General features: G+C 41.4%; 2 protein-coding genes across 2 annotated transcripts in view; one reads left to right on the top strand and one right to left on the bottom strand.

The window, feature by feature from the left end:
• Positions 1 to 13,601, top strand: part of LOC117424796 (unconventional myosin-XV) — a 121,873-nt gene extending 108,272 nt beyond the window's left edge. Inside the window, exons 59-67 of the mRNA XM_058992191.1 lie at positions 2,463 to 2,557; positions 2,996 to 3,073; positions 3,767 to 3,863; positions 5,149 to 5,297; positions 6,347 to 6,471; positions 7,038 to 7,171; positions 9,725 to 9,858; positions 10,859 to 10,999; positions 12,152 to 13,601. Coding sequence (XP_058848174.1) covers positions 2,463 to 2,557; positions 2,996 to 3,073; positions 3,767 to 3,863; positions 5,149 to 5,297; positions 6,347 to 6,471; positions 7,038 to 7,171; positions 9,725 to 9,858; positions 10,859 to 10,999; positions 12,152 to 12,433 — 1,235 coding nt within the window. The 3' untranslated portion in view covers positions 12,434 to 13,601. The remainder of the gene's footprint in view (positions 1 to 2,462; positions 2,558 to 2,995; positions 3,074 to 3,766; positions 3,864 to 5,148; positions 5,298 to 6,346; positions 6,472 to 7,037; positions 7,172 to 9,724; positions 9,859 to 10,858; positions 11,000 to 12,151) is intronic.
• The window catches only part of LOC117424260 (ATP-dependent DNA helicase Q5-like), a 52,533-nt gene continuing 39,464 nt past the window's right edge, over positions 12,533 to 25,601 (bottom strand). The window contains exons 8-19 of the mRNA XM_034040464.3: positions 23,748 to 23,975; positions 22,950 to 23,043; positions 20,751 to 20,787; positions 19,987 to 20,045; positions 19,669 to 19,742; positions 19,021 to 19,114; positions 18,674 to 18,799; positions 17,901 to 18,496; positions 17,640 to 17,715; positions 17,204 to 17,470; positions 16,984 to 17,055; positions 12,533 to 16,616 (exon numbers count right to left, since the gene is read on the bottom strand). Of these exons, the coding sequence (XP_033896355.3) occupies positions 16,614 to 16,616; positions 16,984 to 17,055; positions 17,204 to 17,470; positions 17,640 to 17,715; positions 17,901 to 18,496; positions 18,674 to 18,799; positions 19,021 to 19,114; positions 19,669 to 19,742; positions 19,987 to 20,045; positions 20,751 to 20,787; positions 22,950 to 23,043; positions 23,748 to 23,975 (1,726 nt within the window). The 3' untranslated portion in view covers positions 12,533 to 16,613. The remainder of the gene's footprint in view (positions 16,617 to 16,983; positions 17,056 to 17,203; positions 17,471 to 17,639; positions 17,716 to 17,900; positions 18,497 to 18,673; positions 18,800 to 19,020; positions 19,115 to 19,668; positions 19,743 to 19,986; positions 20,046 to 20,750; positions 20,788 to 22,949; positions 23,044 to 23,747; positions 23,976 to 25,601) is intronic.

The raw sequence follows: 25,601 nt of genomic DNA, 5'->3' as shown, positions 1-25,601 counted from the left end.
TTAGAAGTCAAGGGATGGGAGTTATTCTGGATACAGGGCCTGCCTTTTCCAGTCCATTTGGAGAGATGGTTTGTGCTGTGGAAGACAGACGAGGCAACGGCTGCCAGAGACCTGGTGCTCATAGTAAAGCAAGGGGCTGGTAGTTTAATGACTAGTACCTTAGCTAAAGGAGCAGGTTGCATTGTGTTTCTGCATGATGTTGTGTGAGGGAACTGTAGTGCTTGTAACAAGTGGTAACTCAAATGTCATTATGAACTGAAAACAACTGACTGCATACAATTAAATTAACCCTTATACAGTGGCGACAAGACCTGAAACATGGAGTCCAAAGTATATCAGGCCATTTGAGACACTCAGCAACCTTTCAAAGAATGCCGGGAAACTCATTGCCAAATGGCTTGTGATTTAACAAGACAATGACCAAAGCATTCTTTAAACCCGCTAAGCCATTGTAGCAAAGGAATTCTGGAATGGCCCTGCCAGTCTCCAGCACTCGACTGAATGCATGTTTGTCAAACTTATGAGAAACTAAAGCAAGTGCTAGCTGATGCTTTTAAATACACTGCTCTAACTCGTATTACTTTTTTGGATCTATAACACATGAAGTACAGACGTGCTCAAATTTGTTGGTACCCTTACAGCTCATTGAAATAATGCTTCATTCCTCCTGAAAAGTGATGAAATTAAAAGCTATTTTATCATGTATACTTGCATGCCTTTGGTATGTCATAGAATAAAGCAAAGAAGCTGTGAAAAGAGATGAATTATTGCTTATTCTACAAAGATATTCTAAAATGGCCTGGACACATTTGTTGGTACCCCTTAGAAAAGATAATAAATAATTGGATTATAGTGATATTTCAAACTAATTAGTTTCTTTAATTAGTATCACACATGTCTCCAATCTTGTAATCAGTCATTCAGCCTATTTAAATGGAGAACAGTAGTCACTGTGCTGTTTGGTATCATTGTGTGCACCACACTGAACATGGACCAGAGAAAGCAAAGGAGAGAGTTGTCTGAGGAGATCAGAAAGAAAATAATAGACAAGCATGGTAAAGGTAAAGGCTACAAGACCATCTCCAAGCAGCTTGATGTTCCTGTGACAACAGTTGCAAATATTATTAAGAAGTTTAAGGTCCATGGAACTATAGCCAACCTCCCTGGGCGCGGCCGCAAGAGGAAAATCGACTCCAGAGTGAACAGAAGGATAGTGCGAATGGTAGAAAAAGAACCAAGGATAACTGCCAAAGAGATACAAGCTGAACTCCAAGGTGAAGGTACGTCAGTTTCTGATCGCACCATCCGTCGCTTTTTGAGTGAAAGTGGGCTCCATGGAAGAAGACCCAGGAGGACTCCACTTTTGAAAGAAAAACATAAAAAGCCAGACTGGAATTAGCTAAAATGGATATTGACAAGCCACAATCCTTCTGGGAGAATGTCCTTTGGACAGATGAGTCAAAACTGGAGCTTTTTGGCAAGTCACATCAGCTCTATGTTCTCAGACGAAAAAATTAAGCTTTCAAAGAAAAGAACACCATACCTACAGTGAAACATGGAGGAGGCTCGGTTATGTTTTGGGGCTGCTTTGCTGCGCCTGGCACAGGGTGCCTTGAATCTGTGCAGGGCACAATGAAATCTCAAGACTATCATCAAGGCATTCTGGAGCGAAACGTACTGCCCAGTGTCAGAAAGCTCTGTCTCAGTCGCAGGTCATGGGTCCTCCAACAGGATAATGACCCAAAACACACAGCTGAAAGCACCCAAGAATGGATAAGAACAAAACATTGGACTATTCTGAAGTGGCCTTCTATGAGTCCTGATCTGAATTCTATCAAACATCTATGGAAAGAGCTGAAACTTGCAGTCTGGAGACGGCACCCATCAAACCTGAGACAGCAGGAGCAGTTTGCTCAGGAAGAGTGGGCCAAACTACCTGTTAACAGGTGCAGAAGTTTCATTGAGAGCTACAGAAAACGTTTGATTGCAGTGATTGCCTCTAAAGGTTGTGCAACAAAATATTAGGTTAGCGGTCCCATCATTTTTGTCCATGCCATTTTAATTTGTTTTCTTATTTACAATATTATGTTGAATAAAAAATCAAAAGCAAAGTCTGATTTCTATTAAATATGGAATAAATAATGGTGGATGCCAATTACTTTTGTCAGTTTCAAGTTATTTCAGAGATAATTGTGCATTCTTCGTTTTTTGTGGAGGGGTACCAACAAATTTGAGCACGTCTGTAATAGAATGCAGCAGCAATGTTTCATCTATAGCGTTGTCTTTGAAATATCTGCATATTTCTAATTGAAGTATACAATCAAAGAACCAAAAGCTATTGAACAGAAGGGGCCTGTGGTAATACACAAAGCATTAGTAAGAGGTAAGAGAATGCAATTAACCTTGGTTAGCACTCCTTAACGTAAAACAAATATTGTTAACGGACCTCCCGTGCATTTCAGAAATGGCCCGTTCGTGTGACGAGAACCTGCGACGCTCGCTCATCCATGGGGGCCGGAGACACGCCCCCTCCAAGCAGGAAATGGATGCCATCTTGGTAAGGGAATAAGCCATTCTTGATAAGGGCAAAGGGGGGTAGATTCTGCCTAATGGCTCTGACTGAGAAAGCCTCCCAGATAGTGAACTGCCTGAGCTAACCATGCAGTAGTTAATCTCTTAACCCAGCGTATCATCTTTACCCCCCCCCCCCCACCCTTTCCCTCCTCATACTCAGTAGCTGAGGTTAGCAAACTGAACTCTGTTCCAAAAGGTTATTACTTTGCCACAAATGTATATTTTATTTAACTTTACTCTTAATATGTTTTTTAATTGCACATCTGTGGAGTAGCATGCCAGCTGAGAAGGGGTTAAGTACTGCATGTACACTAGTTAGCTGTTTACCTTTCAGTGGTATATGAACCTCTATTGCATGAAGAATGAAAATGTCACAATGACTGTAGCTAGTGTTGCTATATGTTTTTATATTCTCCCACAGCACGGAAGTAGTTCCAAGAGGATTGCTATATACCTGCCTGGGAAGGTGGAGCACTACGGCAAGATCCATACCTTCACTGTGAGTCAAGAAACACTTAAGAATTACAATACAAGTGCTAAGGGATACGGCACGTCACATGAATAGAGTAAAAACTTTTGGGGAATCCAGAGTGTTCTAACACGCAGTGTTTGATTAATCCAGTTTAATGACAAATCTGCAATTATCTCTGTTTTCTTCGAAAAATTCACAGTTATAGGTGAATTGGAAAATAAATCAACTAAAAGATCCAAGGGTGGCTTCCTAGAAATGTAAATATGTTTGTATTTATTCCTTCTGAGCAGCAAAGCTTTACGTAGTATACAAAATCCTTTAAATTATTAAAACAAATGTGACATGCACAAGCAGTATCCTTAACCATCTTTGTCATAGTTGTCCAGAAGCTAACAATAATCCAATGACAGCAATCATTAAAGCATGCGTCATTTACAGCACACGTTGTACAGCACGCTCATGGTATTGATTAGTTACATGGTTTAAAGTGGGTGGGCAATTCCGGTCCTGGAGGCCCGGTGTCCCTCCTGGCTTTTGTTCCAACTGTGCTCTAAATTACTTAATTAGACCACTACTTGGTAATAATTGGTCCAATTAAGTAATTTAGGAGCAAAGTTGGAACAAAAGGACCAGAATTGCCCACCCCTGGTTTAAAGGGATCAGTGTTCAGTATGGAATGGTACATGCATGCATGGAGTAACGCAGCCCTTTGTGCTGCAGGTGGCGCTGGAGCTGGTCAGTGACCTGTGTGCAGAGATGGGAGTGCTGCAGCTACAGGAGATCAAGGAGTTTTCTATCTCTGCCAACCACAACCAGGGTGAGTCTGCCACCTTGTGGAATGTGAGAAATACTACCGCTTGCAACATAGAGAAATGTTCAAAATTGATGTTTGAGTGCATATTGGCTGATATTGACAACTGTATTTTTTTAATGGCTTCATTGAAATCTGTTGAATATTGTTATTAATTCTTTGCTGCAGTACAAGAAGGGATTGGGTAAAGGTACACAGTGTCATTTGAAAGGAAAGTGATATATATATATATATATATATATATATATATATATATATATATAGGATTGACATAGGGTCCTCGGGTATCCGGGTTACCCGGTTCTCGATATTACCCGAATCCATTTTCAGGATTCGATTCCTCTTCTAATCCCTTTTTGCTAAAATCGAACGTCTCAGTTTTCCACGCCGGTTAGACCATTGGTTTTCAACCTGTGGTACCATTTAAAAAATGTGAACGCAGAATACACAGAAATGCATGCGGTCAGCTGGCTTGCAGTCCCTTCCCTTCTCCCCTGCCATGACATACAACAACCTTCAAACTTGATTATTATTATTTGTTTATTTAGCAGATGCCTTTATCCATGGCGACTTACAGAGACTAGGGTGTGTGAACTATGCATCAGCTGCAGAGTCACTTACAACTACGTCTCACCCGAAAGATGGAGAACAAGGAGGTTAAGTGACTTGCTCAGGGTCACACAATGAGTCAGTGGCTGAGGTGGGATTTGAACCAGGGATCTCCCGGTTACAAGCCCTTTTCTTTAACCACTGGACCACACAGCCTCCTGTGCGATTAATTCGACCTACAGCCAACTTTTTCAGGGGTTAGGCACAAAAATGCCTAACCCCTAACAATTTCTGGAGTCTTAATCAAAAAGAATAAACAAACAAACAAACAAACAAACAAACAAACAAACAAACAAAAAAGAAAACTGATTCGGGGTCAAGTATCTTACTGGCTGCAAAGCATGTGAGTCATTAGGGGAAGCAACTGGTTGGTTACTGACAGGAAACAAGACCCTGAAGGGGAGGGGCCAATTAAACTCTGCAGGTGAAATGAACATAAAAGTGCAAGACCTAAAGATAGAGCTGTATGTGTACTACCAGAAGTTTAAAAATGTAAATACATGTTTGCTAAAACATAGATTTCTTTCAAAACTACACATTTAAGACCTAAATAATAATGGATGTGCGGGTGTGGAAGATGTCCTGACCTTTAGTCTTTTATCTTCTCAGTCTTTCAGTACCCCAGCTTTTCCACATCGCAATTCAAGTGTGAATGTTACAGTGCCTGGTTTCTCTCTTCCAGGTCAGGTGGTGCGGCCCATCAGACCTGACGAGTATGTCTTTGACTTCTTATTGGAAGACAACACAGTCACCCTGTGGCTTAAGCGTGTCATGTGGAAAGAGCCGCTGCACTTTGAAAATGAATTCTACATCAACGTCCACTACAGACAGGTACAGTACAGCACAGGAACAGGTACACAAGAAAACATTATTGATGTGGAAAACGGTTTCGGATTTACGCCAGTAGAAACCAAACTATTAGCTTCGATTTCATATTAAGGGTATTTGCAGAGCAAGTCCCATTGTTTACATTTGAAATATATTGTATTTTAGAACTTTTTGTTCTAGTATAAGCTCTTGTAAGGAAACTAAATGGTGTATTTCTGTGTGAAGGCGTGCACACAACAAGGATTTAAACAGAATTTAACAAGATTCCTTTATTGATTCCAATTATCAAACGGTCACACTTTTACAGCTTAATCATTATTATTTACACAATAATGAGGCCACTAGTTAAAAGAAATTAAGCAATGATATCGGTTACTAATTTGTGGAAGAAGCATGGGACACGGTGTGTGTTCATGGAGGATCTTTATTCTTCTCAATTGCACCTCCAAGTGCCTGCTGTTATAGAGTGAGTGTGTTGTTAGTGCCAGTGTCATGTAGCAGTGTGTGTGTGTGAGTGTGTTGTTAGTGCCAGTGTGTGAGAGTGTGTTGTTAGTGCCAGTGTCGTGTAGCAGTGTGTGTGTGTGAGTGTGTTGTTAGTGCCAGTGTCATGTAGCATTGTGTATGTGTTGTTAGTGTCAGTGTCGTGTTAGCAGTGTGAGTGTGTTGTTAGTGCCAGTGTCGTGTAGCAGTGTGAATGTGTGAGTGTGTTGTTAGTGCCAGTGTCATGTAGCAGTGTGTGTGTGAGTGTGTTGTTAGTGCCAGTGTCGTGTAGCTGTGTGAGTGTGTTGTTAGTGCCAGTGTCGTGTGGCAGTGTGTGTGTGAGTGTGTTGTTAGTGCCAGTGTCGTGTAGCTGTGTGAGTGTGTTGTTAGTGCCAGTGTCGTGTGGCAGTGTGAGTGTGAGTGTGTTGTTAGTGCCAGTGTTGTGTAGCAGTGTGAGTGTGTGTTGTTAGTGCCAGTGTCGTGTAGCAGTGTGAGTGTGTTGTTAGTGCCAGTGTCTTGTAGCAGTGTGTGTGTGTGTGAGTGTGTAACCCCCCCTCTTGTTGCCCCCTCAGATCCTGTCTGATTACCTGGAAGGAAGGCTCCTGCTGCCAAGTGACAGTGCCCAGCTTGACCAACAGGTGGCAATGTTGGCAGCCCTACAGCACTGTGCCAAGGGACTGGGTCAGGAGCCCACAGTGTGAGTGGATTGCAAGCAGCGACAAGTTTCTGTGACTTTAATTCAAAAGCTGTGTTTCCACTGTCTGCTGTTTCTGTGTTTAGATGCTGTGGCAATGCGCCCCGCCCCTGTGTGCATTTGTGTGTTGTGTGCGTGTGTTAATGTTGGTGTATAGTCATTGGTACACGGGATATAAACGGGTCTGTGTTTCACGTGTATTTAAAAAGTGTAGATTTGTATTTAGACACGAGGAGAGCACAAATCACTTCACGTGCTGGTTAAATGTAATATGTGAGCACGGGGTTGCACAGAATTAATTCTTCTTACTGAGTTTTAAACGAACAGGTAGAGGGGAGGGGGAGGGGGAGGGGGAGGGGGAGGGGGTGGGTGGGTCAATAACTGGAACAGCTGCCATTGACAGGGCATGAAGTGGAAACATTGAAAAGTCTCTGATCACTGGTAGGGATTGTATTCTTACAGAGATCCTAGCTTTGTGATTTACCAAACAGCTTGATAGATAATATGCTTGGTACAGAGCCTGATGCTGTGTGATGTCACACTTTGCCCTGTGTTTTGTCCCTGTGCAGTCAGCAGTTGAAGCAGTATCTCCCCCAGAGCTCCGTCAGCAGTGTCAATGCTCAGATCATCCTGGGCTCCACACTCATGCGGCTGGGCACCATGCAAGACCTGAGCCCTGCTGAAGCCATGATCCACTTCCTCAGTAAGTGGCTTCTAAACACAGTCACAACAATGGAAAACAATGGGCCCAGTGTGAAAATGTTAGCCCACTTTGTGCTTGAATTAAGCATCTTTAAGAACTTCTAAAAAGTCTCATGTATTTTACCATTTGTGGCTATGTGTTTCTTTTCTCTTACTATTTGAAATGAATTGCATGTGTGGCCTATTTTAGTCATGAATTAAATTAGACAATCGCCTATTTTTACAATTTTCCAAGCTTTTCAGTTACAGTGGTTTGATTTCATTTGCACAACAAATCAAAAACAACAGAAGCAATGGGGTGTTCTAATAAATGTGCACACGACTATGCATTTCTGAAAGTACAGTGGTGTCGTTTAGAACAGAACATTTATTTTAATATTGTATGTCCCTCATGGAATATATTCATCACAACACCTTTGAAATGCACAGTCTAAAATGATATATGCCTAGTGCAAGCTACTGTTAGAAGGCTATTGGACACTGTGGCGGAGTGTCCCGCCCCTATGTATTATTATTTGTATTTTTGTTTACGGCGCGGGTAAAAGCGCCGCGTCTTTTATTATTTTATATTTAAAAACCCCGTGAGGATGCATGGCTGATCAGCTACTGATTATTTAACTAGCTGACAGTCATGCATCCTTACCAAACGCGTGCAGACTCTGGCCGAGGGATAATAAGATAATTACCAACTAGTTAATCCCTCGGCCAGAGTATATAAACCTGCAGCTCTCTGCACTTGAGGTTGGGTGTACAGAGGAGAGTACGGGGAGCGGAGAGAGCGAGTAACATCTAAAAACAATTGCTAAAACGTGCTGGATTGTCCAGCACGACACTTACTTGTTTGTTTGTTTATTCGTTTGGCCCTCGTGCCCTTTTGTTTTGTGTTTTGTTGTTTTGTTTAAATCTTTTGTTTTGTTTGTTATTAAATACGCTGAGTGCAACAGCATTCAGCTTCACCCGCCCATCCACTGTTTTGGTGTCAGTTACTTCCTGGTCCGTGACGTCATCCACTTCACCACTGCGAGCCAGACTGCCACAGACACCCATTCATATAATTGACAGAAGGTGATGCTATTACCTTGCTTCTGTTGGTTTTTGTATTTGCCAAAAAAAAAGCATGTGTAATAAAATTAAATTAGGATTATTGTTTGAAACATTGACTGTGTTCGGAATGTATTTAATATGCGATGTTTGGCCTCAGCATTGGAAGACAAGCGTAACATGACCAATAAGTTGCCATCAGGTCCATCAAAACATTACACACAAAAGACAACATTCCTCCGCCCAGGAGAGCAACCACCAAGAAAAAGTGTTAAAACCAATCCTCGCCCAGGACAACTGGAAGCTGCTAGAGACTGGAAAATGCTGGCAGATGTTGGTCAACGGCTTATTTTTCCACCTGAGATTGCCACCACTAACCTTCGACCAAATATTGTCCACCTCGTAGAGTTAACAGTGCCATGGGAGGATGCTGTAGATGAGGCATATGAGAGGAAGAAACTGCGGTATGCTCAACTAGCCTCTGAAGCGGAACAGCAAGGATGGAGAGTCCGGGTTACCCAGTGGAGGTGGGTTGTCGAGGATTTGTGGCACACTCTACAACCCGGTTTCTCAGAGACGTCGGATTCAGTGGCCAAGAGTTGCGTTGCACAGTGACGAACTCATCTGAAGCAGCAGAGAGGAGCAGCAACTGGCTGTGGTTGAGACTGAAAGATTCTGGCTGGGGATCTCAAGCACAATAGAAAGAAAGAAACACTGATGTACAGGTAAGTAAGCTGGGTTGAGTTGAGTGGGGGACGGAGGGGGGTGATGCTGGGACGCCAGAATTACCGTCAAGCCCTCTTGAGGTGTTGTGAGCTAGTCGACGAAACACAGAGGATGGAAGGTGCCCACTTGAAGACCCCAGAGATGTACCCTACTTCGCTCAATCCAAACAGTTGTCATGCTGATGCGCTGCGGAGACCGCACTGTGGTTGATCCCCAGAGCCAGCATCACAGCCGTTGTGTGTGCTGATGTGCCAGGGAGGCAAATAAGCTGATCCCTGGAGCCAGCATTACACTTCAGTCATCAACACCAGACAAAAGGAAATCTACATCATCATATGGAAGGAAACGCAAATGGATAGAGACACAGATGGATCACATTAGTTTACTGTAAAGTTACGTCTTAGTTGGTGCTTATCTTGGCGAGAGCCAAGTTCAAATCAGCATGAAGTTTTAACATCTACTCTTGGAAATCTTGGTATGCTATAGAAATTCACTAGCACACCAGCACTGTCTCTGTGCTGTACTATAGCTCCATAGTGACAGTGAGCTCCTTCCCACTGTCTCTGTGCTGTACTATATCTCCATAGCGACGATGAGCTCCTTCTCACTGTCTCAGTGCTGTACTATATCTCCATAGCAACGGTGAGCTCCTCCCCACTGTCTCTGTGCTGTACTATATCTCCATAGCGACGATGAGCTCCTTCTCACTGTCTCAGTGCTGTACTATATCTCCATAGCAATGGTGAGCTTCTTCCCACTGTCTCTGTGCTGTACTATATCTCCATAGCGACGGTGAGCTCCTTCCCACTGTTCGGCAGTAATGTGTTCCCGGTGCAGAAGGTGAGTGACCGGCGAATCCCGTCTCCCTGCATCGTCGCAATCAACCAGGAACAAGTCTTCATCGGAGACAGCCACTCCCAGGTGTGTGTGTCTGTGTATTTATTGTACCAGTCTTGCAATCAATTCACTCATTGTACAAACAATGCCCAGTATAAAAACAATGACATCACATTGAGCTCCTATTGTATGGTAATAGTAAACCATTATGGGCTAAATTCTCAGAGTTAATTACTCTGATTTGTCATTAGCACAATCTTTTTTCAGAAAGGAGAAACGCAGCCAAGACTTTTAATTCAGGGGCTTGAATGAAGTATCGAGTTGTTTCTTATTTGTTTTAGATGTTTTAATTGGCATTTTTTTTCCAGTCAGTAAGTGGAAACCATTGCTTTCACACAGGTGCACATGTTTGTTTGAGGTAGCCTTTTAATGAGATCACATTCATTTGCTTTGGTTAAACTGGTGGTAAATTACAAAATAATTACCTAAATATCATCTGTCACACATTTGCATTCGCTATATAGGTCTCTGATGTGCACTTTTATGTTTTATTGCAAACATGTATTTTCATTGTTCCTCTTTCTGTTGAAACTATTCATTACATTCACAGGTTATCATTTCCTCCTCTACCAAATGCTCTGGGCAGCCTGAGCACACTTTGAATAGCTTCTGTAGTATCGAGAATCATCCTGCTGGGGGACGGAATAGCAATTTTTCAATCTGATAATTAGGGTTAGCATTATATAAAAGGTTTGGGGTCAAATTGAGATGGAAGGTTAGGATTAGGATTATGTGTGGAAGCTGGAATGTGTGGCCCCCAGACAAATCGTCACTCTGTGTTGAATTTATTCAGCTATATTCAAGTGAGAGCTTGGGCATGATGCTTTAGAGTAAATAGCTTTGAGAATCGAGCCAATTCACTGGCCCTGTCTGGGCCTACCTAATGTTGCTTTATGCAGGGTTGTCCAGAACTGGTGTAAATCAGGGTCTATGAGAGCATAGCTTTGTGTTTGAATTGAACCTGTAGGTTAGTTCAACTCGTACTGTTTATTATGAATCGCCACCTGTCTGCTGATTCGTCCAGGAGGAGCTGCTGTCCATCCCTCTGATGACAGTCCAGTCGCTGAGGTCCCTGCAGCCAAAGAAGGGGGAGAAGCTCCCAGGGGTGGAGGTGAACTACGGCCCCCCCACAGCCCCCAAAACCATCACTTTCCACCTCAAACAGGTAAGACCTCCTGAACCACGGAAACCTGTTTCTCTAGTTTCACTTCAAGGACTTGGTTTGCTTTAGGTAAACTGGTTGTTGGTAACTACAGAGCAAATCTAGAATATAGAGATACATGATAAATTTGCTGGTCTGCCTTGAAAGTGAGAATTAATTCAGGTATTTCTAATCAAATTAACCGAGGTCCAGAATACAGTGTGTGTGCTTGCTGTTTTAGACGCACCCTTTTGAAATGCTAAATCACTATCACAGCTTTGTGTTTCCTGGCAGTCTTTTGAAGAGCTGTTTTGTACATTCCTGTATGTTAAAGTGCATTACATTATATTTGCTGTGTCCCATGTTCTCACAGCATTATATTTGTAAACATATTGCAGACTCTTTTGATAGTTTTAATAACAACTCATGGGTCATAAATCAACTGGACAATGCATTTCTCAACATTTAAGTGTTAAACTCCTGCAACAATACTGTTCCCACAATACTCCACTCATTTCAATCAAAGCTCCAGCAGTGTTCTAGGAAGGAGCATGAACCAGAAACAGTGGAACGTGTAGAAGAAAAATTATCTCCTGGCATTCCAGAGTAAAAGTTGAAAAATGGGTTATACTTTACATTGCGTGTAATTACTGTGTATTTACTTAGTAAATACATGTGTACTTACACAATTACAGTGTTATTATGCATAGTTACAATGTACTTAATGTATAACCCTAATCCTAACCCTGACCCTTTTCAGATACAATTGTGTACTTACATAGATCGTTCGAAAAGATTTACATGTTAAGTACATTGCATCTATGCATAATAACGTTATAATTGTACACATGTATTTACTATGTAACTACTATGTAAATACACAATAATAAGAGACAAAATGTAAAGTGTTACCCGAAAAAGTAGTTGATTTACCTATAATGTGTGAATAACACAAAGAATATCTGGAATATATTGAAAACAATTGCTGTGATATGGACAACACTGGATACAGCAAATGTAAAGTAATGGGCTTATAAAACACTTTAATTACATTTCCCCCAATTGATTTAAAGTTTCCACACGTCAATGTACGTTATCAGGATACAATGATGGAGTATCCACGCAGTTCTCTTCTGTTTCATGATGTATGTTTGTGTGTGTGTTCTATGTATCCAGGCGAAGGAGATGTGCCACGTGATTGCGGTGATCCTGGAGGAGTTAACTTACATACCCAGCAGCGTCTCTACAACCAGCACAGTCAGAGAGTCCAACATGCCTCCCCCATCCATTGAGGGCCCCAGAGAGTCCAGGGACTCTGTGGTGAGCACTCCAAAGAGCAAGCCCAAGAAGAAGAATCCCACTGCTGCCCCCAAACATGCTGGCAAGAAGACTGATAAAAACCAGAGTGATCACATCCTGCCCAATCCTGACGAAGCTGCCATGTACTCAATGTACTGAAGAGAGAATTATTTTAGATTCTATTTTTTACACACAAAAAAACCAAAGATTATATCCAACTGTGGCAGGATGGCTGGGTGGATAGATAGAGACTCTAACTGCAGGGTTCAAGCGCTGGGGCGCATGTTTATTAAACAAAAATAAAACAAAAACACAAAACAAATAGGCATGGGGTCAAACAAAAGGTATACACAAAAATACAAATTAAACATAGTCAGGCTGAGCAATGCCTTCATTGAAAGCAAAGAAGAGAAACAAAGTCAACAAACAGACCTTCCACGTGGTCTCCCCTCTCCCAGGCAGTTCCTCCCAATGGAGCTGTGTAGCTCCCTTATATACCACGTGGCCAGGGTTGATTGACAAGTAATCATTCAATCAACACCTGGCCACATTCTCACACGTATGTGGTAGGGATAGGAATTAACCCTATCACTGCCAACCACCACCACACACACAAGAACAAAAACCCCACAGAACGAGCCCCAATATTTACAAAACTAACAAACAATAAATGATTTACATGTGCAGGGCTCTGCCCTGCCACACCAACACTTTAAACTTCAATCAGAAAACTATAGAAAAACTATAAGCCACCTAGTTCAATTTTTTTATGCATAGACAAGAAGTTGTAGTTTGAACTCTTGCCTAATAAATTCTGTTAGCTTAACTGTTCTCAAATTGACAAGGTTGTATGTTAAACCACATTTCGTGAATATGTGGCATATGCAGATTTTGAAATACACAGTGCATTTATCAGGCAGGTGAAAATATCTGTCTGTTCTTCTTTTTCTTCAAATAAGCACTGAACTAATGTACCTTGCCTTTTATTTGTAAAGAATGTTGAGGTTTCGTGTGCAAGTGCTGTACAATTGAGCACTGATTACATATTACATTATTTTTACAATTCGTAATGTTATTTAAACAATCATTTATTTATTTTAACAGGGTAGAGTAAGTGGATGACAAATCAAAATTTGGAATCACAACTGCAAGTTCTAGGCAGAAACATCCACTTGAAGTATAGCATATTTTGAAAAGTATGTTTTTAAATTTGAATAGTGTTGCGTAACCTTGATTTGACATATACACCAATTTATAACATACAGTTCATGTTTTTTGCTTTCTTGCTCAGCTTAAAAATAAATCCTAATAAATACTTTGAAATTTACATTTGTCTGTGTGATGTGCTTCCACTGGTTTCAACCATTTAAGTTGACAAGTAAACTAGTGATGGGAAAAATATTACAGTAGTTGAATGTGCAAATAGACATGTTAATTTCTGCAAATACCCTACCGTAGTTACAGTAAAGGTAAAACAACTTCCAGATCTTACAGACCCTTTATCATTTGCAAGCCAATGTTGACATGGACTGAGATTTCAGTAAGTACAGTGATATGATAAACAGCGCCCTCTGGTGACAACAAACCTGCTACATGCCTATTAAAAGACACTGCATTATTAATACACCAAATCAGGACAGATCACAGCAACTTTATTTCCAGTTTGTTCATGCAGTCTGAGGTACAATTGCTTTGATTGCGTGAGTTTTCAGTCAAATCTCCTTTTAACACACAAAGCCCCAGCCCCAAAAAACTAGAAAAACAATATTATATTTACTGGATCAAAACTGTGTGTGCTCCCCATCTCTGGTCTTTAATCCCCTGTAGTAAGAGATAAAGAAAGAGGCAATGTTTTGTGTTCAGATAGGACTGCATATACTACAATTAAAGTAACAGTAGCAAACTAAATAATCCCATCATTCTTACACAGTTTGCATTTCCATGAGCTACATAGGTCTCAAATGGCAGCTTTTAAAGAAACACACATAGCAAATAAGTATTTCCATTTCAAAACCAGTACTCCACTAGCGTAAAGAAAAGTCCAAGTTTGTTTGCCTTGCCTTCCAGGAAGTCTGTTTCTGCTTTACTTCCTTGTTAATTTCACCCCAGGAGTGTCATCGGGGTCAAAGCATGTTACTGCTCAGTCACTAGGGGGAAGCAGCTGATTGGTTATTGACAGGACAGAAGCTCATGAAGGAGTGGGGACACCCTCCAGGTGAAATTAACCAGGAACTGAAAGACAGTCTAAAAGCACAGCTTACAAACAGATTTATTTAAGATAGAGTATTGCCAGATTTTATGTTTTAAAATGAACAAACAAGTTTGCTAAAAAAAAAAAAAAAAAGTGTTTCTTTCAAACCTGCCCATTTGAGACCTACTAGAGAGTGGATGCGCACGGACAATAACATGCATCAGTTTTGTCAGTTGCAATAGCTTGTCCTTGAGGAAGGGGTGGTGATAGGTGGTGCTGTTTCCCTACACAGCCAGCACCAACAATGCTTTACAAACCATTTCCATTACTGAGACCAGAATGTACCATCGCACATAGATGCATGAACTGTTAATTTGAGAATGACAGCTACTCAAAAACTAAATGTTAGTTCAAGTACTGGTACATATCTTCAGAAGTGAAAGGGATGAATAAGGTTTTAAAATCTATTTTGTTAACCGGTACCTTTTCACCATTTGCGAAATGTAAAAAAAATAAATAAATAATAATAATAATAACAAAAAAGGTAATATTGTTAGTGCTAGTCTTGGAGATGTAGGGCCATATTGTGAAAGCGATTCCAGTGTTAATGACTGTATAATTATTTGAAATTATAAAATTCCAGCTTCAGAGTGTATAAAAGGCAATGCATGAATAGTAGTACAGTGCTTCAGTTGTTTGACTTAGTTTGTAAAATCAGCAGCTTTTTTCTCATCCAAAAAATAGGATTACATTGGATTAATTACAGACTGCAGTAAACGCTTTGGAAATACAGCCTGTATAGTTTAATTACACAGTTAGTCCCTTCAGTGTGCTTCTGTGGGAGGAACTCTAGTTGCAACCAGACCATGTGACCTATAGGCAACCAGGAAGCAGGAGTTAATGATTTTTTTTTTTTTAAATCGATACCATTTTATTTTACAAATCTCCATATCCTAAAGTAATGAAAAAATAATGCTGTTTATTTTTTTTCATTTAAACAGATAAGAGAAAATAAACTGTGTTTAAAGCCTTGTTTTGAAAAATTTGAAAAGGAATCTACAGTTCTTTGGTAACAAAACAACCATCAACCCTTTTGCATGTATACCAAGTAAAAGAACTAAAGGATATTTCTGGTACCATATAACACTGTATTAAGAGAGTTAAATTGAAATATCCAGGACATATCTGTGTCAAAGATTTCCCTTCTTTTCATGGCTTATTATCACATTTATAGTCAGTAAAATGGGATTGTGCAGAGCATGCAGATTGCACTGAGGGATCCTATCCCTGTCATCAGTGTGATTTTGGGAGTCTCACAACCATAGCTGATAAATTACTGTAGCTAGTTCCAATGCTGTTCAAGTAACTTGCAACTAACAGATTAAGTAACTTCTCCAATACCATTCCCCAGGGTTCATAGAGGACACTAGAAAACCTCTGTGCACTTGCTTCTGTAATTCTATACCAATTTTCACAGCTAGAGGTAGGTCTTTAAAAGAAAACAGAAACAGAGAGCAGATAATACTCTGTTTCCAACATGGTTTGTAGGATGAAGCAGAAAAAAGGAAAATACATTTAAAACATGAAAATAGTTTCGACTTATAATTCTAAAGTTGGTTTCCTTTACAGTACCTATAACCTTTTGCAGGAAGCATATATGTGTTGGATTAAAACAAATGAACAAATAATGAAAACATTTCAAATTAAAACATTTCCCTGTTCTGAGTGTAAATGGACTGTCCTGTACGCTGTCCCTACTCATATCCTATGTTGCCAGATAGATTTCAGACAGGGTTGGTAACCCCTGGAGCTCACAAAGCGGCCTGCAAATATGTTTTTTGACATGCGCAATTGCGCAGGGCTGTAAGAGATTAAGCCTATTTTTTGATTCAGCAGCATCTAAGGAAGAACATGCACTGAGAGTTCTTGATATACAACCCCAGAGATTTTTCAAGTGCTTCTCAGTTTTGAGCCTAAGGCACCTAGGAGAAGTTTAGCCCATGTCCTCCATGTTATGAGGGAGCAGTGTTGGTGTGGTGCCCAGGGCCTCCGGCGCCTCATCGCTCTGCAGGTGTCTCCAGTCCTCCTCGTTCTCACACTGCGGACGATCCTTGAAGAAGCTTTTGATCAGCCGATGGGCTCCTCCCTTCACTGGAAACACAACCATGTACACTTTTAATAATACAGGACCAGGCAACTTGGGCAGCCTTCCACCTGAACAATTACATGTGCCACTGGTGTTCATCAAAAAACTGTAGCGCTATAAACAAAAATGGGTTTGATGTATTAGTGAGAGCAGGTGATGACCATGTCGCAGTAACAGAACATAATAAATGTTTGGGAATTAAAAGAGGCTGTTCAGCACATCCAGGCTCGTTCCTAGAATATGAAGAACTGTGCGTTCTGTCAGCAGTGGCTCTAAGTGCAGTTTGAAGAGCACAGTGGTAACTTCACACACTCACCTCCACTGGATCGCAATCTAACTGTGGCATTTGTGGCATTTTTATTTCCCTCTTACCATTTTTCTATGGGGTGTCTTTCCATCAGTCAGCCGGTGAGACAAGAATTTTGCAAAAGCTTTAAACAGCTCCTGCAAAGAAAAAAAAAACAAAAAAAAAACACAACACAACATGAAACCGCTTTCTGGACACCGATTAAAATCGAGATTCACCCGAGCTTCAGTAAAGCAGGTGCACAGAGAATGGGAATCACTCCCTATACTGCCCTCAGCCCCTCACCTTGGAGGCAAACCTGCCATTCTTGTAGAATGGTGTCAGGTACTTGACAACAATGTCAGCTGCCTCCTTCAGCGACACTGCTGCCTTCCCTGCAGGCGGCTGTACCACTCGGGGATCCCCTTCTTCCAGCTCCTCCGCCGCCAGGGTGGGGTGAAAACTGACCTTCTTCTTCACCAGGGCACCCTTGCCCTCAGGTTGGCATAGTATGGGGGGCGCAATGCCAGGACGCTGCCGCTTGGGGGGTGGGGCTCGAGTGCTCTGGGGTTCCTGAAACAAAAGGGCCCGCTTCATCACATTTTTGTTATATTACCATCACTTGATCAAGCCAATATGTGGTCAATTGGTTTCTAACTCTTAATAACCATTTCATTATATTGTAAGCTTTGTTATAAGTACATTTTATGAATCTCTCTTTAAAAAGATCTCCTGCTCCTACCTCTTCTGTGAGAGGTCTCTTCCCAGTATTAGAGACAGGGTTTCTATCATCTTCTGACTCCTCCTCAGGCAGAATGCTGCAGACCACAAAACAAAATCATTAGGACACTAGCTGCACTTCCCGCTTTCAGTCTTTTCTCCTCTCCAGCAACATGGGCCTGTATGTTTTGTTTTTTTATCTGGAGCTGGGACCTTGGAACAAAAGACGAAATGAAAGTTCCCTTGAATGACAGTTGTTGATATACATACTGTAAGAATATACCTTGTCCTCTCTTTTGCTGTGGTTTTCTGACAATTGACACCATCAACAGCATTAATTAACGATTGTGTTTCTTCTACGGAGGGGAATTCTTGATTCTGGTTTGTTTCCAAGGCACCATCCTCACATGGGGTTGTTTCTAAACATGAGACCCTATCCTGCAGTTCTGAAGTTCTTGATTCCTCTGTATAGCTCTTGTGGGTCTTTAGAGGCAGAGCCAGAGCCTGAGGCAGATCGGTCGAGTCCCCAACACTCTCCTCCTTCTTGGTGAAGAACTTGGAGATGTTCTGGGAGTCCTTTATGGCCGACTCGGCCAGCTGCAGCAGTTTCTTGGAGAGTTTGATGTTTTTGGCGGGGCTGTCCCACAGTAAGTTCTTCTTGGAGGCACTGGGCAGCTGCTGGCTCCTCTCCTTGTCTGTGGTGAGGTTTTCATCTCCCCCTGCCCCATTTGACCCTCCTGTGAAACGGTGTTCCTCCGCAGTCTCTGTCCTTGAGCTGCCAGCCTCCTCGGGGCTCCTAGAGGCATGGAGAAGCTCCGCAGCTGTCTGGAATGTGTTAGTCGAGCCTCTGAACCCAGCGCCCACCCGCTTTGACTTCAACTGCAGGAAAATATAACAGAGGCAACACAGACTAAAAAATATTTACAGAAAAAAGGGTTTTTTCCATTTATAATTGAAATATATACTAATAACCTCCAACATTTTAGTTGAAAAGCCAATAATCTAAAAAGTAATTTGGCAAGATTGTAATTTGGAAAGATGTGAGTGCATGCTCACCGAGTAGATCTGAGTGGCAGACACAAAGCCTTCAGTGGAGGCTCCAGGCTTCTCTGCACTGCTGGGCCCAGTGCTGGAGGCTGGGGGCACATCCCCATCTGCCTTCCCCTTCTTTATCTCTGACACCTGCAGGCTCAAGACACGCTATGTTACTACACAGTACACGGTATGCTGTTACCACTCCACAAAACTACAGTATGCACATTCATAAAGTGTTCAAAACCAAAGCAGTGTGTTCCACACATGTGGAATATGCACAGGCATATGCAAAAACTGACTTACAGGGGGACAGATGGATTGAATAAACAACCTTTAAATTCAACCATTACTTCATGAATACAGCCTACCTTCCTAAGTACAGCTGCCTTGTACAGGTTGGATGACTTGCACCCTTTGAAGGCCTCGTACTCCATCTCTACAGCACAGGAATGGGGATCAGGGCTGCAGGACAGAACACAGCAGAGTTCACACACTGAACGAAGCACAAAGGGTAACCCGTATCAGAACAATGTGGCTAGGGGGCTGATAGCAGTACTTTATCCAAGTAAACATGTATTACTTGAATTGTACTTAATTTATTAAACCATCTGTCAAAACTCAATTACGAAATGCAGCATTTCGTTGGGTATGATAAACCTTTAGAGTGGATCATCCTGTGGTAAAAGCTAAAGAGAATTTAGAATCTCAAAACAGCCAGTCACCGTGGCTCCACCTTGCGCAACACGCTGAAAATGCTAATAACTGCTGTGTCGGATATTAACTTTTAAAAAAATGACCTAAAATAGGATAGGGTCTAAATGTACAGCCATACAGCACATGTACAAGACAGTGTTTCCAGTGCATCAGAACCTGCCCTTTATACAGTTGATCACTGAAAAAGCTGTTCAAACTGGAGGAGGGCAATCCAACCTGATGCAGAGTCTGCAATCACAGATGGAGACCAAACGATGTATGAACCGGTCTCTGAAACCCTCTTTCCTCTACAGTGTTGGTACCTGCTCCCTGTGGAGACTGCCCCCTGCTGGCTGCTGAGGGCTTCCTCCAGCATGCGTAGACAATGCTCCCGAGCCTGAAACACGAACAGTTTATGCAAATGTTGTTATACAAATAATAAAATTGAGCCAATTGTATTTGTGTTGCATCATTAATGCTGCTTTGTTACAGACCTAATAAAGACAAGGCAAATTTATCAAACACACTTGTGCTAAGCTGTAGATTGATTTTATTTCTGGGCGTGATAAAGTTGGAACTCAGCTGCCTTTAAGAGCTGCGATCACACGGAGGGGTAAAGCCCGGTGCACACGGCCTCTTACCTTCACGGAGAGCCGGGGGATCTTCTGGCTTGCAGCGTCTCTTAGGGGGGACCACAGGTCTACAGGAGAGGAAATATGGTTAGACCTTAAGTGGAAGGGTATGACTGAAAATCAAATGATCTAATTACTGGGTCTGCTACAACCAGTTTGGGGAAGTGACTTTTAAAAGAAATCTGTTACAGTTATTATTATTATTATTATTTATTTATTTCTTAGCAGACGCCCTTATCCAGGGTGACTTGAACAAAGATACAGTACCTTATTACTTTGAAAAACAATTAACTAGTTACAGTTACTTCTCAGGCAGTTTAGTTTTTACAGAGCTATTTTTTGTTTAGTCCGGCTGCAGCTCAATATATTTCAGCTATGGAACTCACTCGTTCCCCTTCTCTGAAGGCATTTTCTAGCCCGCTGATATGACAAGAGCATGCATGTGACATGCAAGGTTTGACTTGCACTGTTGTGTTTTCTGAATTCCAATTTATGCATTAGATGTCGTCCTTTTTTTTAACTGCAATGAGAAGTAACTTATTTTTTCCACATAAAATGTAATCTGTTGCCACATTTCTCTGCAGAAGGAACCATGACAGTTACTGAAAAATGGAATCAGATTACAGCAACGTGTTACATAAGAAAAGTTTGAGAACGAGGAAAGGTCATTCGGCCCATCAAGGCTTGTCCCTAGTTAGCACACCACACATATAGGACTGTTTGAGTCATAACCTTCTGTAATACATTGACCCTAACCAAACCACAGCACTGACCAGGGGGGACAAAGTCTTCCTTTGGTGTCTCCTTATCCTGGAGAGGGAAGAGAAGAATACATCAATACAGGTTCGCAAACTTACTTATAAAGCCTGACTCATAGTTCTAATCTACTGTGTGGTTTTCCCTAATGGGCTTTAAGGCTTATGATACAGCTGCCTTCAAATCAAAGTCATTCACACACAGATGAGTCACAGACATACATACAGTTGTGTAAAATGTTATAATAATCTTTCAGCTTTACACATGTACAGTAACTGCTCAGGAACACATTTTGCATGCAGGGTTTACCTCAAATGTTTATGAGATACAAGGTTTTGACAGTGTGGCAGGGGCAGCTTTGAAAAAACAAAAAAACTGCCAGCAAAGGGTTAATTCTTCTTGTACGACACCCACGATCGAACTTGACCTTACCATCTGGAAACACAGATCACAGGTCACAGGTCAAAGCAAAACATGCTGTTTTTAGTGGCTGAATATGTAGGCTAAACGTCTTTCAAAAAATGATATGCAATTTATTCTTGTTCTTTATAAATGAGGACATAGTGTTACTGCAATTTAAGACCTAAAGTAAGAAACCTACCTTGTATGCAAGCTGTAGTATTTTTAAAGTAAATATGTAATTTTTTGGAAGAACACTGTTACAGTCAGCACTCGGATATCCGCTACTCAGATACACGTCAGTTGCGTTTTACCGGCCTTGTATTAAGAATAAAATCAATCCCCGTTATATATATGTAACAAATGAATGCGCTTGCCCGTCACACGCGATTTCCGACTCTGTCAGCAGTTTTCTGATACAAAGCCCATCTATTCAATGCATTTGAATATCCATCACAGCCCACGTTTTTTTATTTTTTTTCTCTCGTGTGCCAAATCAGTCTATTTTTATTGTGCAATTACACAACACTTCCTCCAGTTTCACCTGACGGAAATGCAGCCAAAACAAAGTGAAGAAACAAGCTATGGTAATGTAACAGTTAATCATTAAAGAGTTGTAGATACTGTGATGTATTTTTTTTTTTTTTTGATCAGCGATCTTTAGTTGTTTTTGTGCATTTTCATTTGCAAGTGAACTGTGACCTTAGGGCCTTATCGAGCACTATATTCTGCAATTTCGAATAACTGGCTGCATTGCATTACCTTTTACGTTGTACACAGTTCTGTGCGTAGGTAACATTTTCATTTAATTTTGCTGTTTGGTTGTTAACGGGGAATTTTACAAACTGCTACGAAACGTACTGGATTTGAAAGTATGTTCTGTATTACAGTCCACGTGTCGTCTCTTTTGGCAAGTGATATCAGAATCAAATTGTTCTGAATTAAAAAAATACTTCTGTTGAAAATATAGTACTGTACCAACAAAACTAACCACAGTCCTTTCAGCTATGCATTTTTGAACTGACGGTTGGAACGGGCCAAAATGAAATAATCAGATATGCGCCACACGCATTTAACCGTCACTGAAGACAAAACTTTATAGGGTCGGATATGTGAGTGCTGACTGTATATGAAAACCAAAGCCGCAGACACACACAGCCCCCACCACCTTAAAAATGCTCCAAAACTTTTTTTTCAAGATTTAAAACAGCAGCTGGCTTCAACAATATGGATTTGGTTAGTTTAATTTTATTTTTAATTTCCCTATTACCGGCATTATTATGTACGTATTAAAGATCTTTTATCATGGGCATTCTACCAGCAATTCTCATCTGTATATTTGTCTTATATTTTCACTCTGATAATAACTCTACTCCACTGGGCTGAATCAATTCAAATCAAGCCATCAATAACATCTGAGTTTTAAACAGTTTGTATTTTGCTTTGCCACTTTGCCCATCATAGCAGAAAGAGGGTGTTGCATCAGATGCACTCTTCATTATTTGCATTGTATCCGAGATGCTTGGGGGTGTATAATTTATATCTGACTATTCACTGGAGAGGTTTTGGTTTAGGAATATGCAGCCGAATATGTCAGAATCACATAGCTTCCTTTAAAAAAAATCTTGTACAACACATACAAAATGAAATGATCTATTTAGAGTTAAGGATTACAAATACCAGTCAGAAATGAGTTAGATTCATTGTTACAAAGTCACCGGGATGTGACGACTGAAACAGATAATGACATACAAAGCCAATGCATTAGTTAAGATAACTGTGATATTTTATATCCATACTAATCTAAGGACTCTTGCCTTCAGTATACTCATCTGCTTCTGGAAAAAACTGTTCCATTCCTGCTTCCGTTGTTCTGGGTCCTCTTCATAATCCCCCTCAGACCCATCATACCTATTATGGAATAAAAGAAAAGTATTGGACAACACAGAACTGAGAAGGCAAACATAGCTGAAGACAGGAACTGGAGGCAGTGTGGCCTAGTGTTTAGAGCTGAGGGACTAGGAGGTAGTGTGGTTACAGTCGAGGGACTTGGAAGCAGTGTGGCCTAGTGGTTAGAGCTGAGGGACTAGGAGGTAGTGTGGCTACAGCTGAGGGACTGAGTGGCAGTGGATCTAGACCTATTAAGTACAACCCCATAGAAAAGTCTTGCCAAGTCCCTTTGTTACTGTAGTGCAGGCTTTCTTTGTTCATGGTTCTGACTGAACCTATGACCGTTTCCTAGCTTGTGTATCTCACTCAGCAAAATCCACACCACCACCACCACCTTTCCCAACCAGCTCTGGGCAACTTACAGGCAGGCCTGTAGGCACCTGGCTAGTCTACAGGGGTCATTGGTGCGCGGTGAGCCGAGGACATCCTAGCCAACCTAAGCCCTCCCCACCCGGGAGGTGCCACAGTCGGCAGTGGAATAGCCTGGACTCGAACCGTCGATCTCCAGGCTATAGGGCGCATTTACCGGATGCACCACTCGTGCACTAGGAGAAGAATTCTAGGAGAAGAATTCAAAATTCCCACCTGGTATTAGAAGCACAACTGTAAAGCAAGAGATAAAGTCTATCTAAAGAAAAAAAAAACTCTTGGTATTCCCAGTGCACCTTTCAAAGCCATAGCCGCGGCGGCCCCCAGCGTACAGCTCCCGGTCATAGCCAAAGGGCCCGGTCGAGGTGGCAGCCGGCCCGATGCGGGTCCTCCCACCTGACCCCAGGCACCGAGATGACTCTAGCTGGTTCCTGACTGCCGCAGGATTCTTGCAGAAATCACAGGACTTGTTGCAGCGCGGCTTCTCATCCCCAAAATACTGAGCGATTGCAGCGTGTCGACACCTACAGAGTACAGGGGACACGTCTTATTAACTCAGTCTCGCGTGCCAGGATGTGTGCAAGGGGTCTCAAGTGTGGAGACGCGTTTCAGTTGGATTAAGAAGTTCTGTGAGTATCCCACTGGAGCATGGTTGTAAACATTTGTCTTAATTCGTTGTGTATTGCTTGATGATTCATTTAGAAATTCAAAAATAAACATTGTAAATTGAAATGACAACCGCTTTGACTAAAAGTCTCTCTCGTTGAGAAGTAAAAGCAGTTGCAGCGGAGTCGACGAGGGCAGAATGACAAATAAATGTAAAGTGTTACATGTCAGTCACAAAAGTGTAGGATTCAAATAAATGGTATGAGAAAAAAACAGCCTGGCATTGTAGTGGAGTTGTCGCTGACAGCAACCAGGCAGTGTGAGGAGGCAATTCAAAATTGGCAATAGTCAAAAGTGGAGAGTGCAACTCAAAAAACTTTGAATACTGTGATCAATTCTGGTCCCTGAATTAAAAAAATAAATAAATAAATAAATAAATAAAAAATTAATTGAAGCTTTGGAGTGAGTCCACCAAAGAACAAATACCAATAGGAGTTGATCAAGTTAACCCTTGTCAATATTCAAAGTGTATCAGACGATCAGGGGACACAACTGGAAATTGAGTGCATAGAGACTTACAGTAAGACAGAGGACAAGATTGTATACAGTTTTCAAAAACTGAGAACCAGATGAGCATTGATGGGATGAATGGCCTCATCACATTCATAACTTCACTATGTTATCATGTTCCAAGTATATTGCACCTCTAACAAATATGTACAAGTACACAAGTCACAAGTATTCATAGAAGCATCCATACAAGAAAACATAACCATAATTATACAGGTGTATCAGTAACATGTCCCTGCAGTAAGACCTCCAGTCTGATAATACAGTAACCCATCTGTCAGATACAGTGCATGTGCCGCCAGCAATCTGTAACCTGGACCAGAGTGCAGAATTCTCACTCCTTTATAGTAATGCAATGCCCACAGGGAGTCACAGACACTGGGGCCACTGTACTGTTCAGAACAGCCTTGTATCAGAGTCAACAAGCTCCCACACAAAGGCCGCTTTGTACTTATTTCCATTGCTGACTCAAAGGAAACTTTAATTCTAAAATCTGTTTTCCATTTTGTACAGTACAAGATAAATGTGCCTGCTTGGCCTCCCTGAGTCTCATGCAGACCTTGGCGTCTCAGATTACACTGTGTGTCTTGATTACAGATCTGACAGAACTACAGCCACAGCTATCCTAGCACATGGACAGGGCAGCAAGGTTCCCTAGTGCATTTCTGCACACAGCAAGCAGGAAACACAAACTTCCTGGTATGTAGATTTATCTGCAAGTACACAAGTTCCCTCTCTGCAGCAGCAGAGTACAAGCATACAGTACACGCAACAACTAATAGAGTACCTAAACATCAGCACACATTTTAAATGTGATCTTATATCCGAGAAACAATCCCTGGAAATCAGGACATTTGGCAACCCTGTTAGAAATATTTTCTTGTGTGCAGTGCTGATACTGTAGATGAACTAGGATGTTGTTACAGTAGGAGGCTAGGGTTTAGTTTGTGGATATATTTAGTTGGTGTTGTAGA

The sequence above is a fragment of the Acipenser ruthenus genome, chromosome 19 (assembly GCF_902713425.1).
Source record: "Acipenser ruthenus chromosome 19, fAciRut3.2 maternal haplotype, whole genome shotgun sequence".
In the NCBI taxonomy this organism is placed as follows: Eukaryota; Metazoa; Chordata; class Actinopteri; order Acipenseriformes; family Acipenseridae; genus Acipenser; species Acipenser ruthenus.
The sequence above is the reverse complement of the archived record's forward strand: the minus strand, read 5'-3'. Positions and strand labels throughout refer to the sequence as shown.